Here is a 24,644-nt window from a genome sequence, read left to right as displayed (position 1 = left end):
GCCCCTGGTCCCATAATAGGACATTATAAATCTAACTGGTTAAAGATAATACCTCTCGAATTCAGTACCTCCCCAATAAAGAGAAAGACGTAACTCATACTTTGAAAATAGTGGGATGCAAGCCCTAGAATTTTCAAATATCATTACTGTGCTAGGGTGTGTGTGTGCTATAGACATTAGACTGAAAATAAGTTCATGGTTCTCAATGTCAACAGATCTACTTCAAATATGAAGAAGTTAATTAGAATATAAATAAAATGAAATAATTCTTTATTCCAAGTGCATCTTAAATGCTTGAACACACCAAGTACATCTAAAAATGCTTGAATACACATGGTCTATGCCTGTAATGAGTCACTTGAGGGCTGCTTTTCATTTATGAGAGCCCAGCAATGCCCCCTTCATATTTCTTGCCAACAAGAACATAGCGTGACCTCCAAATTATATATAAAATAGTCATGACAATCTGAACATCTCTTACTTACAAAGTAGACCTGTTTTGGCTGCCTTATTTCCTTCAGTGTGTCCATAAGCTCAGAACAAAGTTGTATAAATCTCTCTGGAATAACATCACCAAGGTCATCATAGACCTCATCAGGGGCAGGGTAGTTCTCCAGGGTCAGCTGTGTGAGGTTGGCTGTATGCTGCAACAGGTTCTTCAGACTGTCCATGGACAAGAAGTTCTTCACTAAATTGACTTCAGTGAGCTGGGAACACTGGCTCAGCTCAGGCAGGAGGGCATTGATTTGGAAGTCCATGATCATACAGCCCTTCAATTTCAATGTCTGCAGAGTAGCTGTCAGTCTTTCTAGCAGGCTTTGTAGAAATGGATGACGTAAATTTAGAAAAGGGACACCACTCAGGTCCAGGTGTTTGAGCTGATGGATACTTGGACACTGGGACAGATACTTCATATCTGATTGTGAGAGCATGCAGTGAGTTATAGCAAGGGTCTCTAATGGATTCTCCAAGCACCTAGAATGAGAGAAAGTAGAAGAACCTTATTTATTTGCAGAGAAAAGGCTGTGACTTGGCCCAAGGTCATTTTCAGGTAATAACCTGTCTGTTATTCTAGGTAGGACATAAGCACACACTGCGACTGCTACTGCCTCAGCTCTACAGCTCTGTCTGAAATAGAAAACACAAAAATATTTTGGGACAGATGATGTAAAGAGGAGAACCCAGAAGGACCAACTGGGAACCACTTAGATCCATTCTCAAGTTTGCCAACATTTATTTCAAAATGTCTCAGCTTCCACACATTCTCTTTTCTGTTCATGAGTCTTTGGTTTAACCACAATCATTCACTCATTTCCCATCTACTCAACCCTTTTCTGTGTTCAAATTCCTTTTGAACCATGGGCAGTCACAGGCAGATGTAACCTGTTCATACATTTCTGAGGACAGAGTTGCCATGAGACATATGGTGTCAAGTCTCACATATTCTATGGATCTATTTTCCCTTCATCTGGGATTCTCAAGACACCTTTTGTAAATCATGGAAACATATATGACAGTCTGATTTTAGAGGTGACAAGTCAGGATGCAACAGCAGCATAAAGTATTATATCAATTAATCTAAGCTCACATGTATGTAACTTTAACACTGGCTGTGAAGGCATATATACACTGATGTTTAATGTAAAGCAAAAAAAAAAAAAAAAAAAAGATGAAATACATTGCTCACTGATGGATAAAGCTCTCTGTCATTTCTTACCTAAGCACTTGTTTCAGGCATCCATACAGGAAGCAGACATTATTCAAATAGAGATGCTGGAGCTTATGCAGTTTGGAGAACTGGGGAACAATCTCTGAAACACACCAGGACTTAAGCTTTTTGTTGCAAGGACACCCGGAAGGTATGCAGATTTCCTTGAAAAGTAGTTTCTGGAGGTTTTTCATCTGGCCCAGGTGAGGGACTAGCAATAAAAGAGCATGCATGTCCCAGCATGTGTTTATTTCCAATTCCTTGATTGTGCTTGGATCAAAAACTTCCAACAAATGCATCGGGTTATAGGCAGGAACCACACAAAACTCCAATTTCTGACATATCACCTGTACCACGTCTTTTCTTGGTTTGGCCCAGTGATAAAAATAGTTTAGGTATTTGGAGGGACGGTGGGACATGATCGAGAGGTTTAACAATATAGTCAGGGTATGTTTCTCCCCAAGGATGGGGTGACTCCTCACTGGTTGGGTCTTGCCAATTACATACGGAGAGCAGAGAACATGCTGAATTCCAGCACAGCCATTCCAGATGTCATGGTAGGCATCTCTTAAATCAAGCACTTGTAGCTTCCACCTCCTGTGCGTAAAAGAGAAGGGCATTTAAATGAGAAGGTACAATGTGTAATCTGCATGATCCCACAATTCATCTTGCCTTCAATCTATTCCTTGAACACAGATTCCAATTCTAGTCTCTGGCAAAGAGGCAGGGACTGACTTGTTGCATATTGACTATTTCTGCTCTCAGCTGTGTTAAATACCACTGTCCTGATTCTTTGTTTCCATTCTAGAAGATAGTGTTCCCTAAAATCAGAAGCCTCTGGAACCACTGTGGGTACTGTATTCACTACCCCACCATCTGCACACATTCCTTCATACTACCTTCGCCTCACCTACCTAGGTCGTTCCTTTTGTGTCATCAGCAAATCAAGGCCATCTAGCACAGCTTTTAGAGTCTTCATTTGAGGAGCCTTCATCAGGGCTCCTACAGAAAGACAGGGGAAGGGCCAGGCTGCCACCATGTGCCTAAGGATGTTAAGTTGTTTGCTAGTGAATGCATCCTTGAACAGTGGTGGGAAGAGTTGCATGGGCAGGTCCTGCAGAGCAGAGATGGTCAAGGCTTCATCTTTCAGCAGGCTTCTTCTTGCCAGCTGCTGGAGCGTGGGTGGGTCCTTCCTCATGGCTTTCACGTATGCCAATACTATGGAAATATGCAAAGGATGAAAATATTTCACCCATATTTTTTAACCAGTCTCTTCATACCCCTAATGCCCACTAATTACATAAACCAGGAAGTGTCCCAATCACTGGACTGATGACATTGGAAACTTTGGATTTTGGGTTACATGAAACCAGTATTTCTTACTGCCACAGTTCCTCAAAGTCCTCCTGGTAATATAAAAGCACCCATTTCAACAGATCTTCCTGTTATTCTGCCTAATCTGATCTAAGGTTCTCTGTGAGTCCTACTCAACTCTGGAAGAGGAGATCACACATGAATCTGATTCATTTGTGGATACCCATTATGCATTTTCTACCATCAGTGGAGCAATATATTGCAGGAAATGGATACAAATTTTACTTCTAAAAGCTTTAGAAGCAGGAGCCATGATGAGCTCTAACCTGTTCTTTTAGAGTTTGAATGATCCTCTTCTCGGTATTTATCCCATGGTACTGGCATCTCCAATATGCTGGGTTCTTCTGCTGTAACTAGGCTTCACCAATAGACTTTCATAGGCTGGATTCATGGTGCCAAGCCTCAACTCCTTTGCATAACTCCTTCAGTCCTGGGCTATCAACTGCTTCTGGGGCTGCAACTTCACCAATGGCCTTCTATGGCTTCTCATTGCTAAGCTTCAGCTACTCTTCATGACCCCTTCAAAATGCCTTCAAAACCAATACCACCTGGGTCATTCTTACACATTAGCAACTACAGCTACAGAGCAAGATACATCCTTGACTACACAGTTTCTTTGTGCTTGTAGAAAACATTTCTCAGAAGTTTTCACCTCAGTGATGCTTTGTCTCCTCTTAATCACCACTAATTTTTTAGCTCCAGCTAACAGGCATCAATTGTCCCATTAATCCCTCCTATTTTTCACTTTAAAGCCAGAGCCACATGTCTGAAGCTGCCATGTTCTTGTGTTTTCTGTGGTTGGAACATGCACACCATCCCCCACCCTTCTATTGACATCTATCTATTTTCTGACTCCTCTATCTACGCCTGGCTTTCCTGGAACTTGTTCTGTAGATTGACCTCCAACTCGGAGATCTGCATGGCTCTGAATCCTGTAATGCTGGGATTACAAGGGTGGCAATGGATCAACCTGAGCTTATAGTGCTACAGAAAGCAGAGCTAGAGCAGAGCTAGACCAGAGCTAGAGCAGGATTTTGGGCTTCAAAAAAGATAGAAACTACATAGAAAGTACAATACAGTTAATAATATAGACACTTGGGTCTCACAGAGACTGAACCACCATCAAAAGAACATACAGAGACAGGACCTAGGGTTTCCAACACATATGGGAAATTGATGCAGTTTGGCTTCACATAGGTCCAAGCAAATTGAGAAAGGGTCTATCAGAAAAGCAGTTGCCTATATGAGGAACATATTCTTCTAGCTGGTCTGCCCTGTAGAACTTAAGTTGAGGAGGAAGCACCTAAACACACAAACTTGATGTACCAGAATGGGGAGATACCACAAATGGCAAACCCACCCAGAGCAGAAGACAAGGTGAGTAGGAGAAGGTTTGTGGGAGGGGGTGAGTTAGAGGGGTAATGAGCAGGAGTTAGTGAGTAAAAAATCAATCAATCAACCAATAAAGCATGAGATTGAATGCTCCAGACTGTCAATTTGAAGCTTCCTCAAATGCATAACCAAGTTTCTTCCATATAGATCTTCCTTCCTTGTCATTTTAGAAGTCTGTATTCACTTTGCAATAATTTTTAAGGGAGATTAGTGTAGGTCAGGGTACTTGTTGTTTGTCTATTGTGCCCGAGTCCTTGAATATTGCCTCCTTAGCCCACTATACACAAGCAGGGCAAGACAGCCTCAGACTTCAGGTGGTTGAGGCCGAACATTCAGTATTTGCTAACCCTTGTCTACATATGGACTTTTGACTATCCTGGGCTAAATGAAGTTGGCTGGGTCAAAATATTCACATTAAGAAATTAAGCAAGCAAAGAAACACACACATATTACTTTCCATATTCCTCTGAAGCCTATTTCTCAGATCGCTCTGGAACTATTAGATAAGCTGTAGTGAAAGTTAGGTCTCAGGAACATGAATGAGTCTGGTCATATGAGATAGAGTGTGTCCAGTATGATTAGATCTCCTGGTAGGAAAGGGAGGACCAATAAGTGTTTATATTTACTCTTTAAAGTTTCTACAGACCAGTCTTGTGTTGTTTTCAGCTTCTGGTTTTCACAAAAAAGGATGCTATGAACATACTGGAACAAATGCTCCATTGGTATGGTTAGGCAGCTTTTGTTTTGGTTAGTATTAATATTTGGCTTAACCTTTTTTTCTGTTGTTTTGTTGACTCTCCCAGGGCCATTTGGCACTATGGGGGTTTCTAACCCGGTAATGTATACCACCTCTAAGAACTCAGCTATATATTTCCTGACCTGAGTGTTTTTAACACTTATCAATTCCACCAGCAATAAAGGAGTGTTCCTCTTTCTTCACTTTCTCACCAACATATGCTGTCACCTGAGCAATAGTGATAAAAACTACATAATATTTGCACAGAAACAGAGACCATGATCAATGGAATAGAAATGAAGGCCCAGAAATAAAAGCACAATCTTATAGATACCCGATTTTTGACAAAAAAAAAAAAAAAAAAAAAAGCCAAAAATATACAATGGAAAAAAGAAAGCATCTTCAATAAACAGTGCTAGTCTAACTGGAAGTCTGGATGCAGAAAAGTAAAAATATATCCATATTTGTCACCTTACACAAAGCTCAAGTCGAAGTTGATCAAGCAAATCAAAATAAAACCAGGTATACTGAATCTAACAGAATAGAAAGTGGGAAAGAGCCTGAAACTCATTTTCACAGGGGGAAATTAATTTCCTAATCAGAACTCCAATGGCTCAGGATCTAATATCAAGAACTGATGAATGGGATCATATGAAACTCGAAAGATTTCTATACAGCAAAGCAATGGGTAAAGCTGACAAATCAGCAACCGACAGATTAGGAAAAAATATCTTCACTAACCCCACATCTGGTAGAGAGCTAATACCTTAAATATTTAAAAAAACTCAAGAAGCTAATAACTAAGACGCTAAACAGCATAACAAAACATGGCATGCCAGAAAAGAGATCCCATTGCAGATAGTTGTGAGCCACCACGTGGTTGCTGGGAATTGAACTCGGGACCTCTAGAAGGACAGTCAGTGCTCTTGACCACTGAGCCATCTCTCAAGCCCCCAAGGACAGAGATTTCTGAAGCAGAGTAAATACAAGAACCATGACATTGCTTGTATTAGTCTGAGTTGTTTAGCGTCAGAATTTATGGAGTATCTCTATAAATTAAAGGGATTTACTCTTATGACTTACAATCTGTATTCCAATGAACCCAACAGTGAGCAGCCGTGAATGGGAAGTCCAAGTACCTAGTAGCTTCTCAGTCCCACAAGGCTAGTCGTTTCAGCTGGTCTTCTCTATAAGCTGGAATCCTCGAGTGATAGGTTCCAATAAATGTGCTGGCAAGTCAGTGAAAGCAGGCAAAGAAGAGTGCATATTCCTTCTTTCCACTGTCCTTAAGTAGGCCTTTAGCAGAAGGTGTGGCCCAGATTAAAGGTGTGTGCCCCTAGGTCTAGATTTGGAACTTGCTTTGTCTCAAACTGAACTGAAATGCGGAGGTCGGTTAGCCTCATTCTCCAGGGATTAAAGGCGTGCACTACCTTGCTTAGGCCTAAGCTTTGCATGGCCTCTACGCCTCTAGCTCTCTATGTCAAGATCCAGGTCAGAAAACTGTGTCTTCCATCCTCAAATCTAGATCACAGGTGGGCCCTCCATTTCTGGATTGTTGTTCATTCCAGGTGTAGTCAAGTTGACAACCAGAGATAGCCATCAGTCAGAGGAAATACAAAAAGATTTATCCCATTTCAGGAGCCATAAATCCCTAGGGGTTCAGTATTGATTGTTGAGACCAGCCAAATAACCACCTTGTGTGAGAGGCCAGAGACCAAAGGCACCAGAATAGCAGCCATTGGTAGGCTTGGTGCAGGGTAATGACTTACTCCATCCACTTTTGCAAGGAAGGTCATTCTCATGGAAGAGCCAAGACTTGACAAAGATAGAACAGGGTTGGTTCGGAGACCATTCATAGCACCTGAGTTTGTTTATTTGTTTTCCATGTCAAGACTTTAGGATGAAAAGGAGACTTAGAGACATTGTGGCTTGAGGACAGAAAGCCCTGGTGACAAGGTTGAATTCTAAGGGGAACTCTGAGGACAGTATGATTGACTCCCATTCTCTAAGGGCAATTCTGACGACAGTATGATTTATTCCCATGTTTCTCATGGTGACCAGTTGAACAGGTGAACAGAAGGAAGCTACCATAAGGAATTCAGGAAGGAGTAACAATTTGCTCTATTTTTCTATTTTTGAGAAGTGAGGAAAGCAAGTTCAATACATCTGTTGAGGCCGTGGTCATGATCCTTTGGGCAAACCTCTGTCTCCAAAAGTACTCACATAACAATTCATACCAGTAGTAAAATTACAATTAAGAAGTAGCAAAATAATTTTTCTGGCAAGAGATCACTACATGAGGAACTGTATTAAGGGGTCACAGTTTCAATCCACTGAGGCCCAGCTCTCATCCAGTGGCCCCTGTGGTTTCTGCTTCATCAGCAATGGTAAGGACCTACAAATAAGGTTAGGGACTTTGACACACAGTTTCTTAAGGGAAGGAGCTTAGACCCTGTTTAAATTCAATTCTCTTATTTTCATTCCCTTTGGCTTTAAATTACAATTTCAAGGTCGTCTCCTAGACACATTTAACCCCAGAGGGCCCTAAATTAATACAACTAAACACTGTTGTGTGTGGTAGTGGTATCGCAAAGATGATTAAGCTGTCTTCCAGATCCAGACTGCATTTGGCCAGACAAGATTGCTGGGTAGAGTGTATGAGAAATAGTACTGGGGACACCAAGGAAAAGGGACCACTCCTCATGAGCTGCCTTATAAACTCCAGGGCTGGGGCTGGGGCACCACGTCATCATTTCCAGGCTTAGCGATGACATGAAAGTAGCCTCATAAAAGGGTCTGTGTTATTGGGGTGATGAACCACTTGGTGCTTAGAGATCCATGTAGGATGAAAGGCGCAGGTTGAAGACGCCCTGTGTTCCCCTCGCTTGGTTGGGCAAGACTTCCAGGAACCGATGAAAACTGGGGGAACTGGGCTCAAAGTAGCTCTTCATGCGTTTCCTGGAAGGAAGCCGTGGACACACTGCAAAGTCAGGAAGGTGGTCTTGGGGAGAGAGGAGGGCTTCCTCAGGAGTCTTTGGGGACCTGGTCTTCACCCACCGAGGACTTCCAACCCTAGACCAGCTAGGGTTGCTAGGTGTTATTACAACAAGGCTGTTGGGATACCAAGATCCTACTTTTAATAGTTGAATACTATTAAAAGTTATGTTTCAAAATATACAAAATAATCTTTAAAACTTAAAGATAGTAAAAGAATATAAAATGTTAAAGAGAGAATCGTTAAGAAATATGTTAAAATATTATATTTTTACATTATACAATACTATCTGACATAAAGTGGGAGTATTTAAAATGTGTTATATGTCTGGATAGATTGTCCAATAGTTTACTTAAAACAGATTAATCATGGTTCTATGAGATAATTTATGTATTGGGTAAGAAAAATTTTCAAATATCAAAATAGAAAAAACTCCCTGAAGTCAAACATTAAAACATGTTAATCATTATTATTGACATATACCCTTAGTAATAAAACATACATGGGCTGGTCATTGGCTCCTGGAAAATATGTCAGAGGACTGTCTTGTATTTTGTAGACCAAGAAAGAAAGGTAGGGGGAGGTTCTATGGTATAGAAGGTGACAGGGAGTCTGAATATGTGGGAATGAGGTGGAGATGAGGTGGTAGGGGTCGGGGTAGCAGCCTCTAGGAGGCCAAAACCAGGGTATAGGTGAAGAACTCTGACATGGGGGACCAGAAGGGAGCAGTATTTTGAATGAAAATATATAAAATAATTAAATTAAAAAATTTTAATTTCATATATAATGAGAAAAATTTCACTAGTGATATTTCCTTAATGCTTAGAAAATGTTTTTAATAGTTTAAAATTTAAGGTTTATCAATCATGGAAATTATTTTACAATTCATTTCATTTAAACGTATATATCAATATGAAAATATATGAAATAATACCAAATACCACATATGCAGATTATTATTCTTTTGGTTCATTTCCACGTCAATTTTGATGTTACCTTTTAGTGTAAATGTTAATATATCAATCTATTAAATAAGGTAACAGATTTCTCTTAACACCTCAGTCTTCCTAATTCTTTGACATCCTTTAAGTAATGTCTGAGCACTGAGACATTTTCTCCATATGAAATGTGCTCATCTGTCCCACAGTCTCCCAGCATATCTGTTACTATTAGCTGTGTGAATTGGAGCCCAATGTACTGAAACCAAACTAGACAATGACACATTTGAAAACATTAAAATAGTGATCCATGTGCTAATTAATTTTCTGTGGTTCCTAATGTTACAATGGGCACAACAAGACAGAATTCCACAGTTTATGTATACAGATGTACATTTATAATTCATGACATTGAATCAGGAAAAAATAATGACTTATCTAAAATTGGTAACATGATTATAAAACTTTTCTATAGGTCCCTCGTCTGTGAAAAGTACAAAACAACAGTCACTGTGAAAATCTCCATCATTGTCTTCATTATTCTGTATCCTCCAAAAGCAACTGAGTTCAGTCACACTGCACAGGATGAGAGAAAACTTCAGGAGCAAGAGGAAAGTAGTGACAACATGCAGGTTTTTCATATCTGCTAGGATCTCAGATGGAGCAGTTGTGAAATCCGTTTATTATACAGACAAACATCACACACCCATTTACACCTATGTCTCTTTTAAGGCGACTTCTGATTGAAAATCCACTCAATTATATTCTACCATTCATTTTCACTCATCCTGTGTCATAGTCTCTAGACATATCTGGAAATTTGTGGCCTCAAGCTTTGCATTTGAGCTCTGAAAGCTTTTGACCAAAACACTTCTGAAAACATGTTCTGCAGTGAGTGGAGCAGTCAGACAGTTTTCCAAACTGGTTAGTTTGATGTCTCTGAAGTTTTCCACAGAGATGCAGGGTCTCTTGGGGGTACAAAAAGACTTCTCCAGACCAGGGAGCAAGGTCAGTCCTAGACAATGGGGCTCCAGCCTTCACTTCTGGCTATAATGAATGATGTTTTTGATGTGCTCTTGAATTTTGTTTTAAAGAATCTTATGGCTTACTTTTGCATAGATGTGGATAAGTAAAATTGGTCAGAAGTTCTTTCTTTGTTGAGTCTTTGTGTTTTAGATATCAGGGTGACTGTGCCCTCACAGAACTAAATAGGTATTGTGCCTTCTTTTTTTCTTTAAGGAGAATAGTTTGAGAGTATTGGTATTAGTCCGTCTTTGAAATTCTTGTAGAATTCTACACTAAAACAATCTGGCCCTGGGCTCTCTTTAATTGGTTGTTTTTTAAATTTTGGTTTCTATTTTCTTAGGGGTTATGTCACTGTTTAGATCATTTAGTTTTCTTGATTTTAATTTAATTCACATAAGTAGTATCTGTCTAGAAAATCATTCATTTATTTAGATTTCCCATTTTGTGAAGAACAGGTTTTTGATATAAGACCTAATAATATCTTGAGTTTCATCAGGTTTGTTTTTGTTGCTGTGTCTGCCTTTTTATTTCTGATTTTCTTAAGTTTGATACTATCTCAATGCCTTTTAGTTATTTTGGCCAATTGTTTGTCTATCTTTCTTTTTTCTCAATGAAACAACGCTAGTTTTTGTCAATTCTTTGCATCGTTCCCTTTGTTTCTAATTGATTTATTTTAGCTCTGAGTTTATTTTCATAAATCATCTCTTCTTGGCTGTTTTTGTTTCTTTATGTTCTAGAGCTTTCAGGTTTGGTGCCACATTGCTAATCTGAGATACATCCAATTTCCTTATGAAGGCACTTAGTGCTATGAATTTTCCTCTTTGTACTATTCCATTGTATCCCATAAGTTTGGGTAAGCTGTGCTTTATTTTTTTATTGATTTCTAGAAAGTCTTTAATTGTTTATAGCTTCCTTTACCAAGTGACAATTGAGTAGGGAGTTGTTCAGTTTCTATAAGTATGTCTGCTTTCTGATACATCTGATGTTGTTCAAGTCTAGCCTGAATCCATGATGATCTGATTTGCTACGAGGGGGTATGCCAGTCATCTTGTATCTGTTGAGGATTGTTTTGTAGAATGCTCCAAGACGTGTTGAGAAGAAGTTATATTATTTTTGTTTTCCCGTGAAAGGTTCTGTAGATATTTGTTGAATCCATTTTCTTCAGAATGTCTTCATACATACCTGAAGAAGGCATCCCATCCCATTTAAGATGGTGGGAATTGAACATAGTACATCTGGAAGTGTACTCAGGGTTCTTAATCATTGAGCCATCTTTTCAGCTTCTTGTTTTGCCTTTTTAAAAGACCCACATAGTCCCTGGCTGCCTTGATACTCACTTAGGCTTCAAAATTCGAGATCAACTTTATTCTGCCTCCCTGTTGCTGGGATTAAACACACACAAAAGTATCCAGTCTTAAAGTGACATAAATGTCAGTATTCAAGGCACTTGAGTAGCTCACATCTCAAATTCCAGCCCTGAGTGCCTTCAATTCCAGGTCATCTTGACCTTCTTAGTGAGACTGTTTCAGAGGAAAAAGACAAAAACAAAACTTAATGAAACAAACAAACAAAAATTATACAGAAACCACAATGACCCAATTAATAATTAGATGTAATTGAGAACACACTTGGATATTCTGGCTAAGCAGCCCTCAGATGGCCAAGGTAGGAGAGTCTGTGTTTCAGGCCAAGAAAACTTTTTATTTTATTTTATTTATCTTACCATTCCAGCTCTTAACCCCCCAACTCCTCACACATTTATTTATCTAATTATTCCTGCCCCTTGCCTCCAAGAGAATGCTCCCCTCCCCCCCCTCAAGCAACCCCCTTCTCAAGGCTTCAAGTCAGGCCAGGATTTGATGCATCTTCTCCACCTGAAGCCAGACCAGGCATTCCTCTGCCTGATTTTGATTGATTTCTTTGAGTATTTTACTTCTTTCCTTTTAAAAGCTTCTATTTCTTTACGTTTTTCCTCCTGTTCTTGTTTAAGGATCTCTATCATCCTCTTGAGTTATGATTCCAGGTCTGAGTCTATTTTTCTGGAGTGTGTGGCATTCTGCTGTTTGCTGTGATGGGAGAGTTGGTTTCTGGTGTTGCCAGGTTGTCTTGGTTTCCCTGGGGTAAGTTTTTTTGCTTTCCTCTTGCCATCTTGTTGTCTGTGATTATACGTGTTTTTGTTGTCAGTAATTGGTTCCTGTCTCTCCCATGTACCTGGTCTGTGTCCCTGGATCTCTGTTGTTCTTGGTGGCAGATGGCCTGAGTGCCTGTTCTGCAAGCACAGGCCCACCGGGTAGAAACTGAGACCCTATGGCAGCGTTCCTACTCCCCTGAACCTATGGGACAGGAGGGGGCACACTTTCTGAGCACTGGGCACAGACCTCTCTGATCCCCAGCTACTCTCAGTGCAGTCTCACCAAGCCTGTGTCCCTGGATCTCAGCTGTTCCTGGTGGCCGATGTCCTGATCGCCTGTTCTGCATGCACAGGCCCCCCGTTTGGAAACCCCAAAGTTATTAATTCTAAACCAAATGATGTCTTACAATGTTTTGAAGTTTTAAGCATACCTGCTCATTCAGAACCCCAACGAAAAGTTTGGCATCCTCGTTGGGGACTTTTACCAATTCTTTCTTTAGATTACTCTTTCTTTCTTTCTTTCTTTCTTTCTTTCTTTCTTTCTTTCTTTCTTTCTTTCTTTCTTCTTTTTTTTTACATTTTTAACTTTATTTTAAAAAACAAAGATAAATGTACAGATTTTTAAGCATTTTTGCATAAAGTATACAAACACATTTCTTATAAGGTTGTAATTAAGTATTTGTTGGTACCTATACATACACATATGTATATATGTAACAATAATATAGGAAAAGAGGTTATTAATTTGAGGAGATAGGAGAGAAACTGGGAGGGGCTGTAGGAAAAAAAGGGGGATGATATACAGTTCTATTTTAATTAAAATATATTCTTTTTTTCTTTTATTCTTGATCTTCACACAGTCTGTGAGTTGTTTCTGGAGTGTTCAGGGCTTTCTGGGGTTAGTATCCCATTATCAGTGAGTGCATATTATTTCTGTTCTTTTGTGACTGGGTTATCTCACTCAGGATGATATTCTCTAGATGCATCAATTTTCTTAAGAATTTCGTAAAGTCATTGTTTCTGATAGCTGAGTAGTACTCCATTGTGTAAATGTACCACAATTTTTGTATCCATTCATCTACTAAAGGACATCTGGGTTCTTTCCAGCTTCTGGTTATTATAAATAGAGCTGCAATGAACATTGTGGTGCATGTATCTTTGTTGTATGTTGGAGTATCTCTGGGGTAAATGGCTAGAAGTGGAATATTTGGGTTTTCAGGTAGTACTTTGTCCATTTTTCTGAGGAACCGCCAGACTGATTTCCAGAGTGGTTGTATCAGTTTACAACCCCACCAGCAATGGAGAAGTGTTTCTCTTTCTCCACATCTTTGCCAGCATCTATTGTCATCGGAGTTTTGGATCTTGGCCAATCTGACTGGTTAAGGTGGAATCTCAGGATTGTTTTGATTTGCATTTCCCTGATGGCTAAGGATGTTGAGCACTTTCTTAGATGTTTCTCAGCCATTTGATATTCCTCAACTGAGAAATTTTTAAGTCTGTACCCCATTTTTAACAGGGTTGTTTGATTCTCTGGTATCTCGCTTTTTGAGTTCTTTGTATACCTTGGATATTAGACCTCTATCTGATGTGGTGTTGGTAAATATCTTTTCCCACTGTGTTGGCTGCCGTTTTGTTTTCATGATAGTGTCTTTAGCCTTACAGAAACTTTGCAATCTCATTAAGTCCCATTTGTCAATCTTTGACCTTAGAGCTCCAGCTATTGGTGTTCTGTTTAAAAAATTTTCTCCTGTGCCTATGAGTTCTAAGGTTTTACCTACTTTCTCATATAATAGTTTCAGTGTACCTTGTTTAATGTGGAGATCTTTGATCCACTTGCACTTGAGCTTTGTACAAGGAGATAAGAAAGGGTCTATTTTCATTCTTCTGCATGCTGAGTGCCAGTTGGACCAACACCATTTGTTGAATAGGCTGTCCTTTTTCCATTGAGTGTTTACAGCTTCTTTGTCAAAAATAAGGTGACCATATATGTGAGGGCTCATTTCTGGATCTTCTATTCTATTCTATTGATGCACGTGCCTATTTCTGTACCAGTACCATGCAGTTTTCAGCACAATTGCCTTGTAATATAGCTTGAGGTCAGGGATAGTGATTCCCGCAGATTTTTTTTTTTTTTTTTGTTGTTGTTGATGAGGATGGATTTCAATATTCTAGGTCTTTTGTTATTCCAAATGAAATTGCACATTGCTCTTTCCAACTCAGTGAAAAACTGGGTTGGAATTTTGATGGGGATTGCATTGAATCTGTAGATTGCTTTTGGTAAGATGGCCATTTATAAAATGTTGATCCTTCCAATCCATGAGCATGGGAGATCTTTCCATTTTCTAGGATCTGTCTCAATTTCCTTTTTTAGAAGTTTGAAGTTCTTGTCATACAGGTCCTTTACTTGCTTAGTTAGAGTCACAGCAAGGTATTTCATAGTTTTTGTGACTATTGTGAAGGGTATCTTTTCCCTAATTTCTTTCTCCACATGTTTGTCGTTTAAATATAGGAAGGCTACTGATTTGTTTGAGTTAATTTTATATCCAGCCACTCTGCTGAACTTGTTTATCAGCTGTAGGAGTTCTCTGGTGGAATTTGTGGGGTCGCTTAAATATAATATCTTGTCATCTGCAAATAGTGATGTTTTTACTTCTTCCTTTCCAATTTATATTCCTTTGATTTTTTTATGCCATCTAATTGCTCTGGCGAGGACTTCCAGTACTATGTTAAATAGGTAGGGGGAGAGTGGGCACCCTTGTCAAGTCCCTAATTTTACTGGGATTGCTTCAAGTTTCTCGCCATTAAGTTTGATGTTGGCTGTTGGTTTGCTGTATATTGCTTTTATTATGTTTAGGTATGGGCCTTGGATTCCTGTTCTTTCCAAGACTTTAACATGAAGGGGTGTTGAATTTTGTCAAATGCTTTCTTAGCATCTAGTGAGATGACCTTGTGGTTTTTTTCTTTGAGTTTGTTTATATGGTGGATTATATAGATGGATTTCTGTATATTAAACCATCCCTGCATCCCAGGGCTGAAGCCTACATGATCATGGTGACCACTGGGAATCACTTAGAAACATTCCCAGGTCTGCCAACATTTAATTCAACATGTTCCAGCTTCCACACATATCTTCTATTCTTCTCGAGACATCTGTTTGATCAAAACCATTCACTCATGTCTCATCTACTCAACCCCTCCCTGTGCTCACATTTCCTTTGAACCATGGGAAGTCACAGGCAGATGGAAGCTGTTCACATAGTTCTGAGGAAATGGTTGACATGAGAGTACGTGTCATGTAAGGTCTCACACATTCTGTAGATATATTTTCCCTTTATCTGGATTTCTCAAGACACCTACTGTAAATCATGTAAACACATATGTCAGTGTAAATTTACTAAGGTGACAAGTCATGGTGCAATAGCAGCATAAATTACTATATCAATCATTCTATGCTCATATCTATGTAACATTAAAACTGGCTGGGAATGCACTATATACACTGATGTTTAATGCAAAGCAAAACAACAAAATGCTTTTCTAACTACTGGATAGAGATCTCCACCCTTTCTTACCGAAGCACTTGGTCCAGGCTTTCCTTCAGGAAGCAGCAATTATTCAAATAAAGATGCTGGTGCTTATGCTGTTTGGAGAACTGGGGAACAACCGCTTTAAGAGAGCAGGCCTTAATCTCTTGGGTCCAATGCCAATACAAAGGTACACAGATTTCCTTGAAAAGGAGTTTCTGGAGGTTTTTCTTCTGGCCCGGACCAGGGACTAGCAATGCAAGGGCATGCATGTCCCAGCATGTTTTGATTTCTGATTCCTGGATTGAGCCTGGATCAAAAACCTCCAACAAATACAGTGGGTTATATGCAGGAACGGCCTGAAAACTCAACTTCTGACAGATCGAATGGATCACATTATTTCTCTGCATCGCCCAGTGGTAAAAAATAGTTTAGGTATTTGCAGGGACTGTCGGACACGATGGAAAGGTTTAACAATATAGTCAGCACACATTTCTACTCAAGAATGTGGTGACTCCCCACTGGCTGGCTCATGGAAATGACATCAGGAAAGCAGGCATCATGCTGCATTCCAGCCCAGCCATTCCAGAAGTCATGGTAGACATCTCTTAAATCAAGCCATTGTAGCTTCCACCTCCTGTGGGTAAAACAGAAGGACATTTAGATGAGGAGACACAATATGTAATCTGCTTGATTCCTCAATTCATCTTCCTTTCAGTCTATTCCTTGAACACAGCTTCCAATTTTACTGTCTGGCAAAAAGGGATGAACTGACTCAACGTATATGGACTCTTTCTGCTCTCAGCTGTGCTAGACTCAATACTGGACTGATTCGTCGTTTCCATTCTACAAGATACTGAGCCCTAAAATCAGAAGCCTCTAATTAATATTGGAACCTCTACGGGGACTGTATTCACCAGCCCATACACATATATTTCTCCAGGTACCTTGGTCTAACTTTCCTAGGTCGATTCATTTTTGTCATCAGCAACTCAAGGTCATCAAGCACAGATTTCAGGATCTTCTGGCTAGAAGTTTCTACCAGAGCTCTCAGACGAAGGCATGGGAAGGGCCAGGCTGCCACCATGTGTCTAAGGATGTTAAGTTGTTTGCTAGTGAATGCATCCTTGAACAGTGGTGGGAAGAGTTGCATGGGCAGGTCCTGCAGAGCAGAGATGGTCAAGGCTTCATCGTTCAGCAGGATTCTTCTGGCCAGCTGCTGGAGATTTGGTGGGTTTTTCAAGTTCATCATGGCTTTAGTGTTTGCAGATGCTACAGAGATGCCCAAAGAATGAAAATTATTCTTCCAAATTTATTTTAGTCTGTTTCTTTAGATCCCTACACCCACTAATTACATACACTAGGGAGGCTCCCAACTACTTGTCCAGTGACACTAAAAATATTTAGATTTCTGGTAACATGATATCTGTCTTTTTCATGACCACAGTTCCTTCAGGATTTTCCTACTATAAGGAAAGCACCTATTTCAAAAGATCTTTCCTGTTATTCTGCCCAGTCTGATCCAATGTTCCTTGTGAGTTCTACTCTACTCTCAAAGAGGAGACTCTCATATTATTCTGACCCATTTGTGGGAAACCACTATGCATTTCCTACCATCAATGGAGCAATGTATCCCGAAATAGGTACAAATTCTACTTCTATAAGCTTTAGAATGAGGAGCCATGATGAGTCCTAACCTTTCCTTCAAGAGAGTGGATGCACTGAGGCCTGAGCAGCTTGCTACTGAAGGTTTTTTTCATTCTTTCCAGCACCTTTCCTTCCTCCTTCATCAGATTTGGTGGGCCTGAACTATAGAGACCACCTTTTATTCGCTACCATTTTCCCTGCTCATGGAGTCCTCCCAGGCATTCCAATCTGCCCCGGGGGCCCTGTATCCCCTTTCTACATGCAATCTCCTTCAACCCTCAGCAGGTGTGTGGATTACTACAAGCTTCAAAAACAATAGGAGCTAAAAGGAAAAACAACACAGTCAAATAATGTAAACACATGGGTCTCTCAGAGACTGAACCATCATCAAAAGAATATGCAAAGACATGACCTAGGGCTCCCACACACATGTACCCTTGATGCAGCTTGGTTTCACATAGGCCCAAACAAATGGAGAAAGGGTCTATCCCAAAAGCAGTTCCTTCTAGGCACACAAGCAGGCACTTTGACTAGCCCCTTTTGGGTGGGTGTCTCTCTCGACACTACTGATTTACCCAAACACGCCAAAGGCTTATGTCCTTTAAAACAATATCAAATTGATGTCAAGGATAAAAATCTTGCTCTTGACTCTCAGTCAAAGGAAGGTATCTTAGAAGGATCTAAGTCATGGATATCAATCATTTGAACTGAACCAGGCAGGTTCAAACACACCTTTAATCTCAGCAACTGAGAGACAGAGGCTCTCTGTTCTTAGTGAGTTATGGCCAGCCTGATCTACATAAAAAGTTCAAAAAGCCAGAAATAGGACTGTGAGTTATGATCCCAACTGATGGAGAAATGTCATTGTCTGTGCTGGAATAACATCTATGCCCAGCTTCATTTTCTGTGTGTTACATCTCCCCATTATGTCCTCTTGAGTAAATTTTCTGTATCCATACACTTCACTTGGCATGATGTCCTCTTCTTTTGAGGCTGAAAATTTAAATACAAGTAGATCTGTCTTTATCTCAAATATCTTTTAGTTTGTGACTTTATTGTTCTTGCCAGGGTTCACCTTCCTCTGCCTCTTAAGGGCTGTGGTTAAAGGCATGTGACACTGTGCCCTTATCTAGACTCAATTTCTGTGGGAAGGTCATTTCCATGTTGATCCTAAAGCCCCTTCCCTACCACACCAAGATAAGCTCGTTTTTATTGTAGCTGTCATCTGTCTCTTAGGGATGCAATGGTGGTGTAATGACTTTCTGGAAGAAGTTCCCTGCATTTTTCTGAATTCCAGGAGGTCAATGCTATTCCTATTTTACTTGACTGTTAAGAGCACTCTGTCTATACCTGGAAAACTGTCACGCGCCCACGCTTCCCGCCGATAGGAACAGGCGTGCAACAAACAACAAGATTCTTCTGCGGACAACCTTTATTGTACAGCACTCTGAGCAGGGGACTCCCTACCGGGGTCTACTGTATAGGCGACCTCTCACGTGCAGTCTCCCACGTGCGATCTCTCTGCCCAGTCTCTTTCTACGTGGGATCTCTCCGCAATCTCTCTTATCGGGTCTCTCTCCACGTGGGATCTCTCTGCCATCTCTCCACGTGGTGTCTCCCGCAATCTCTCCACTATCTCTCACGTGGGAGAGAAATGCACTGCTTATATATGCCTAAGAGACTTGTGTTTCTACCTGATTGGTGCATCCTCCAGTAGCTCATTCACATGCCCCAAGATTGGGCTGTGACTTATGTGGTTGCCAAGCAACATGAGGGGAAAGGTTTTTGTAGGATGAATAATGGGCGGGAAGCTGGCGCCATCTATTGGCGCCAACGGCTTCCTACAGAAAACAGACATTGTGTTAAAGCCAAACAGGAAGAATCGTAGACAAACATGTTTGTGACTTTCTGTTTCAGAATTTACATGTTGATTCCAGTGTTAATTACTAACGGAACCTGCCATATCACATAGCATAGATGTGAAGGGGGAGACCAGCACTCACTTCTTGCTTGACTCTCTTCAGAATGTGTTACTTTACAGGCTTGCTATTCTAGGTTTGTACATCTGGGAAAAAGTTTCATAGGTCCCAAGAGTCCAATCATTTTATGAATTGTACTCTAAGGATCCCAGAACAAGCCATCTCCTCAAAGACAAACCCTAGTTCAGTCTCCTGCTGGGAGGAAAAATACAGTACTGGGGCTATAGGGAGCACAGAGCTGAAGTATCACAACCACAGAATTATGCTCCAGACCATGCCAGGAAAAAGAAACAAATGCTTATCACTAGGCTGAAGATCTGACTGATTTCCATTGACCTTGTTCTTGGACACACAAACTTCAGAGACAGTGACTTGGAGCAGTTTCGATGCCCCTAAATGCCTGAATGTCTCCACCTCTAGCTCAGTTATGGAGGAGGGGTAGGACCTCCCTTCCCTCGATGAGGATATGTTGGGTTATTTCTATAGCCCTTTTTTTCTAGACTCAAAATATTCATTCAATGATTTTTTTTCTTTTTTAAAAAATATATGTGTATGTTCGAATGTTTGTGTGCAGGTATATAGAGGTGCCCTCATGGCTAGCAGGGCATCAGATTCCCTGGGCTGAAGTTAAAGGTGATTATGAGCTGCACTATATGAGTGCCAGAATTCTATCTTAGGTCCTGTGAAAGTACAGCAAGTACTCTTATCCTATGGGCCATCTTTCAGTTCCAAACATGTCTGATGTGTTTGATTTGTAGTGAGATACAGTCCCACTGGGCATCTCTGGTGGTCCTGGAACTCATTATGTCGTCCAGTTTGGACTGAACACAAAATTATGCATGCCTGTGTCTTCCAATATATGACCTTAATAGAGTTTTCTGTTCTCAGCAAACACTTCCCAGACGATTTTACCTAATGATGCTGGTCTCAATCACTACTAATTTCTCGGCTATAGCTGACCAGCATCAATTAACCCAGCAAAGCAAAGTTTCACTTTAGTAGTTCTGGTATAGTATTGATCACAGGTGAATCTTAAGCCTCAGAAAACAGAACCAGAGAATCTCAATTCAAACCAGCAGAGAACCATATTTCATTTTTTATATTTCATTCTTTACATTTCTTTCTAATTTTTCATAAGCTAGACCTCCAACAACTATGCTGCATTTATCCTTTCCTACCTTATGTTTCAGGAACTTCCTACTGAGCTCTTAACACTCAAAAGCTTTTCTAGCTCAATCTTCCAAATTTTTTCCGAAATCCTCCAGAAACCTGGTCAGGTCTACCTCAGCAATATCCCATTATGCTAGTAATAATTTTTCCTAGTTAGGGGTTCTATTACTGTGAGGAAATGTGGGGACCCATAAGAAAGTTAGGGATGAAAGGGTTTATTCAGCTTACACTTCCAGGCTGCTGTTCATCACCAAAGGAAATCAGAACAGGAACTCAAACAGGACAGGAATCTGGAAGCAGGACCTGATGCAGAGACCATGGAGGATGGCTGCTACCCAGCTAGCTTTTAATGGATTGTTCAACCTGCTTTCCTATAGAAGCCAGGGCTACTAGCCTAGGGATATTATGACCTACAATGATCTAGGCACTTCCAAATTCATGAATAATTGAGAAATACTTTACAGTTGAATCTCATGGAGAAACGTACCAACTGAGCCTCCTCCCTCTGTGATGACTTCATTTTGTGTCAAGTTGACAGAGAAACCCAGCCCATCCAGCATCCTACATCTTACATAGATATTGGACCCTTTCCCCATGCTTGTAGGAAGAAGCAGTAAGACTCCTCCAGCTATTTCTTATGTCCCCTCAGTAGGCTTGCACCGGAGGAAGTCCTTTCCCACATGAATTGAAACGTTCCTGGCCTGGATCACGTTCCACACTTCATAGATAAGAAACAAACCAAAGCTCAGGTAGCCCAGAACAGTGTTTTTCAACACTAATGTGGTATCTGTGGGCCCCGAGTTCCGTTCTTTTGCTGTCGATCCTCAGATCACCTCGCTGGATGTGTTGCAGCATATATCCTCATCCGAGCCTTTGACTTGAATGGGAAGAAGAACTTTGGCATCAGCTACCTGGCTCGAGACCGGCTAGGACAGGAAGCTTTCCTCTCCCTCCTTTCTGATTGGGACCTCAGCACAGCTTTTGCCACTGCCTCCAAACCTTACCTGCAGTTGCGTGTAGACATTCGGCCCTCAGAGGACAGCCCGTTGCTGGAAGACTGGGACATAATTAGCCCCAAAGATGTCATTGGATCTGATGTCCTACTGGCCGAGAAGCGATCCTCACTGACGACAGCTGCCTTGCCTTTCACACAATCCATCCTCTCTCAGGTGGGTCGTACACTGTCTAAGGTTCAACAGGTGCTGAGTTGGTCTTATGGGGAAGATATCAAGCCTTTCAAGCCACCTCTGAGTGATGCTGAATTCCACACATACCTGAATCATGAAGGTCAGCTCTCCCGGCCTGAGGAGTTGCGCTTGAGGATCTACCACGGTGGTGTGGAGCCTTCACTTCGAAAAGTGGTATGGCGGTACCTTCTGAATGTGTACCCAGATGGGCTGACAGGCCGTGAGCGGATAGACTACATGAAACGTAAGAGCCGCGAGTACGAGCAGCTCAAAAGCGAGTGGACCCAGCGAGTGAACCCCGAGGACCTGGAATTCATCCGCAGCACAGTCCTTAAGGACGTGCTTCGCACAGACCGAGCCCATCCCTACTACGCAGGGCCTGAGGATGGCCCACACCTACGGGCCCTGCATGACCTGCTCACCATCTATGCCGTTACCCATCCACAGGTATCATACTGCCAGGGTATGAGTGACCTGGCTTCACCAATCCTTGCTGTCATGGACCATGAAGGACATGCCTTTGTATGCTTTTGTGGCATCATGAAACGCCTAGCTGCCACCTTCCACCCTGATGGCCGTGCTATGGCCACCAAGTTTGCCCACCTCAAGCTGTTATTGAGACACGCTGACCCAGACTTCTACCAGTACCTGCAAGAAGCAGGTGCCGACGACCTCTTTTTCTGTTACCGCTGGCTGCTGCTGGAGCTTAAGCGTGAGTTCGCTTTTGATGATGCTTTCCGAATGCTAGAAGTCACCTGGAGTTCACTGCCCCCTGACCCTCCTGAACACGAAGTGGAGCTTGTTGGACCTCCCAGCCAAGTAGCAGACACTGGCTTTGGTAGCCACAGGGGACGGCCAGTGCGTCAGAGGCACATGCTGAGGCCTGCTGGTGGAGGAAGCAGTGCATTTGAAGATGATGTTGCCCACTTAGCCACATCTAACCAGGGACCTAGTGGTGGGGGACGTCTCCTAAGACAAGCCATCCTGGATGGTCTCCAACAACTCAGGGATACCATGGGCCGCAGGAAGGACCTAATGGTCCAACTATCTCACCCAGCTACCCTTATTAGCTCTAAATCCCTCTCTGAACCCTTGCTGAATTCCTCAGATCCACTCCTCTCCTCCTCTTCTCGGCCTGATTCCCCATCTTCATCATCTCCTCCATCTACCCAGGAGGCTTTTCCTTCTGGTGACATAGCTGTAGGATCCCCCTTGATGCAAGAGCTAGGTTCTCCCAGAGACCCTGGGAAGCCTGTACCACCTCCACCTCCAATGGGCCTTCCCCCACCCCAGGAGTTTGGCCGAGGAAACCCATTCATGCTCTTCCTCTGCCTGGCTATACTGCTGGAGCACAGAGATCACATCATGCGCAATGGGCTGGATTACAACGAGCTAGCCATGCATTTCGACCGCCTGGTGCGCAAACACAATCTAGGGCGAGTCTTGCGCAGGGCCAAGGCTCTCTTTGCTGATTACCTACAGTCTGAAGTGTGGGACTCTGAGGAGGGGGCTGAAGCCACAGCTCCATCTTGATTATACTTCCTCCAGCCTTCCAACCCTAATGGTACTCCAGTCTTTGCCATGAGGGCCGACTACATGTGAGACCTTATTCCCTGCCTGCCATCCCCAGACATGTTGGAACCTGAGGCCCTCTCTTCCCAGGTTTGAGTATGTGTGGCTCAGCGTTGGAACTGCCCCACAGAGGCCACGGCCTCTTTCTGGTTTTGTTGTTTCTAAACTATACTTTCCATACACACACACACAAAAAAAAAATATTCACAACGAACAAGGAAACAAACAAACACAACAACAAAATAATCAGAATACGAAAGATGGGAGACTGGGTAGGCTTGGAAAGATGGACCAACCCGATAGGGGATTGAATGGCTTGATCTGTACACTGCTTTAAAATTTTTAACCCTCGAAATGACATGCAGTCTCTGCAGGTTCAAAGACTCAAGAGTGTCTTGTGCAGCCATATTGAACCTTATATTCAACCTTTTCTCACACATTCCCTTATAACCCCCCCCCCCTTTTAGCAACAAGCTCTCACCTGGTGGGATGATGAAGTCTCTCCCCACTTAATATTATTTTGACAGTTACGTCTTTAAATTGATTGAATGAGATTTCTAAGGGGGTGGATGTTTAAAATCAGAGATTCTGGTTAAGTCTCAGGCCCTCCAAGATATTTTTCCTCAAACCGAGTTCTGCATTCTTGTCATATTAATTCATTGTTTTGAAAGGTTTTTGGTGTGTTTGAAATGGGGTTTGTCCTGTGTAAATATGGCTGTGCTGGATGGAACACACCATAAGATCTGTATTAGGTAAACTCATTATGACCCCACCCCATCAGCTTTCTATGTAACTTAACTATTATGTGGACTTGAGCCATAACCCCTGGCTTCTCTTCTGCTCTCCTGGCCCATACTGCATCATGGAGACTGACTGTGCTGATCAGAAAGGGCCTTCTAGTGAAGCAGAGGGAGTTAGGAAACATGAATGACATCAAGGACACAGTTATATATCTGGGATTGCTCAGATTGCTGAGCAGCACAAATACACAGCAGACAGGCTTTGTACTGGTTCCTAACCAGAGTTCGATACACCAGGACCTGTGACAGTAACAGCAACAGAGCCCCAGAGGAGCTGCCAATCAGAGGTCTGGAATTCTGGAGTCCGTAGCAGAGTCATAGTTTAGCCTGACCACCTGTGGGTCTGAGAGTTCTACCAAGTTGATCTGTATCTTCAGTCAGTGAGCACATGAGACATGACACAATCCACCCTCTGAAATCTCACAGCATGGCATGTTGCCTGAGGTGTCTCACAGAAACGTCTCT

At 41.7% G+C, this 24,644-nt stretch overlaps 2 protein-coding genes across 2 annotated transcripts; one reads left to right on the top strand and one right to left on the bottom strand.

Moving 5' to 3' along the window:
• Positions 1 to 401: 401 nt before the first annotated feature.
• LOC308424356 (PRAME family member 12-like) lies at positions 402 to 2,906 on the bottom strand (the record flags this gene model as incomplete). The annotated part of the gene is made up of 3 exons (XM_080921275.1): positions 402 to 975; positions 1,718 to 2,305; positions 2,623 to 2,906. 3 exons carry the CDS (start codon positions 2,904 to 2,906, stop codon positions 402 to 404), a joined length of 1,446 nt encoding a protein of 481 aa, XP_080777401.1.
• A 1,506-nt stretch (positions 2,907 to 4,412) lies between these two features.
• Positions 4,413 to 23,340, top strand: LOC308424355 (TBC1 domain family member 25-like; the record flags this gene model as incomplete). The annotated part of the gene is given in 4 exon segments (XM_080921274.1): positions 4,413 to 4,459; positions 9,619 to 9,775; positions 21,422 to 21,475; positions 21,478 to 23,340. Coding segments are annotated over 4 exon segments (2,121 nt in total).
• Positions 23,341 to 24,644: the final 1,304 nt, after the last annotated feature.

This window comes from Micromys minutus (assembly GCF_963924665.1).
Source record: "Micromys minutus genome assembly, chromosome: 9".
NCBI lineage: Eukaryota > Metazoa > Chordata > Mammalia > Rodentia > Muridae > Micromys > Micromys minutus.
This window is presented reverse-complemented; position numbering and strand designations above follow the sequence as displayed.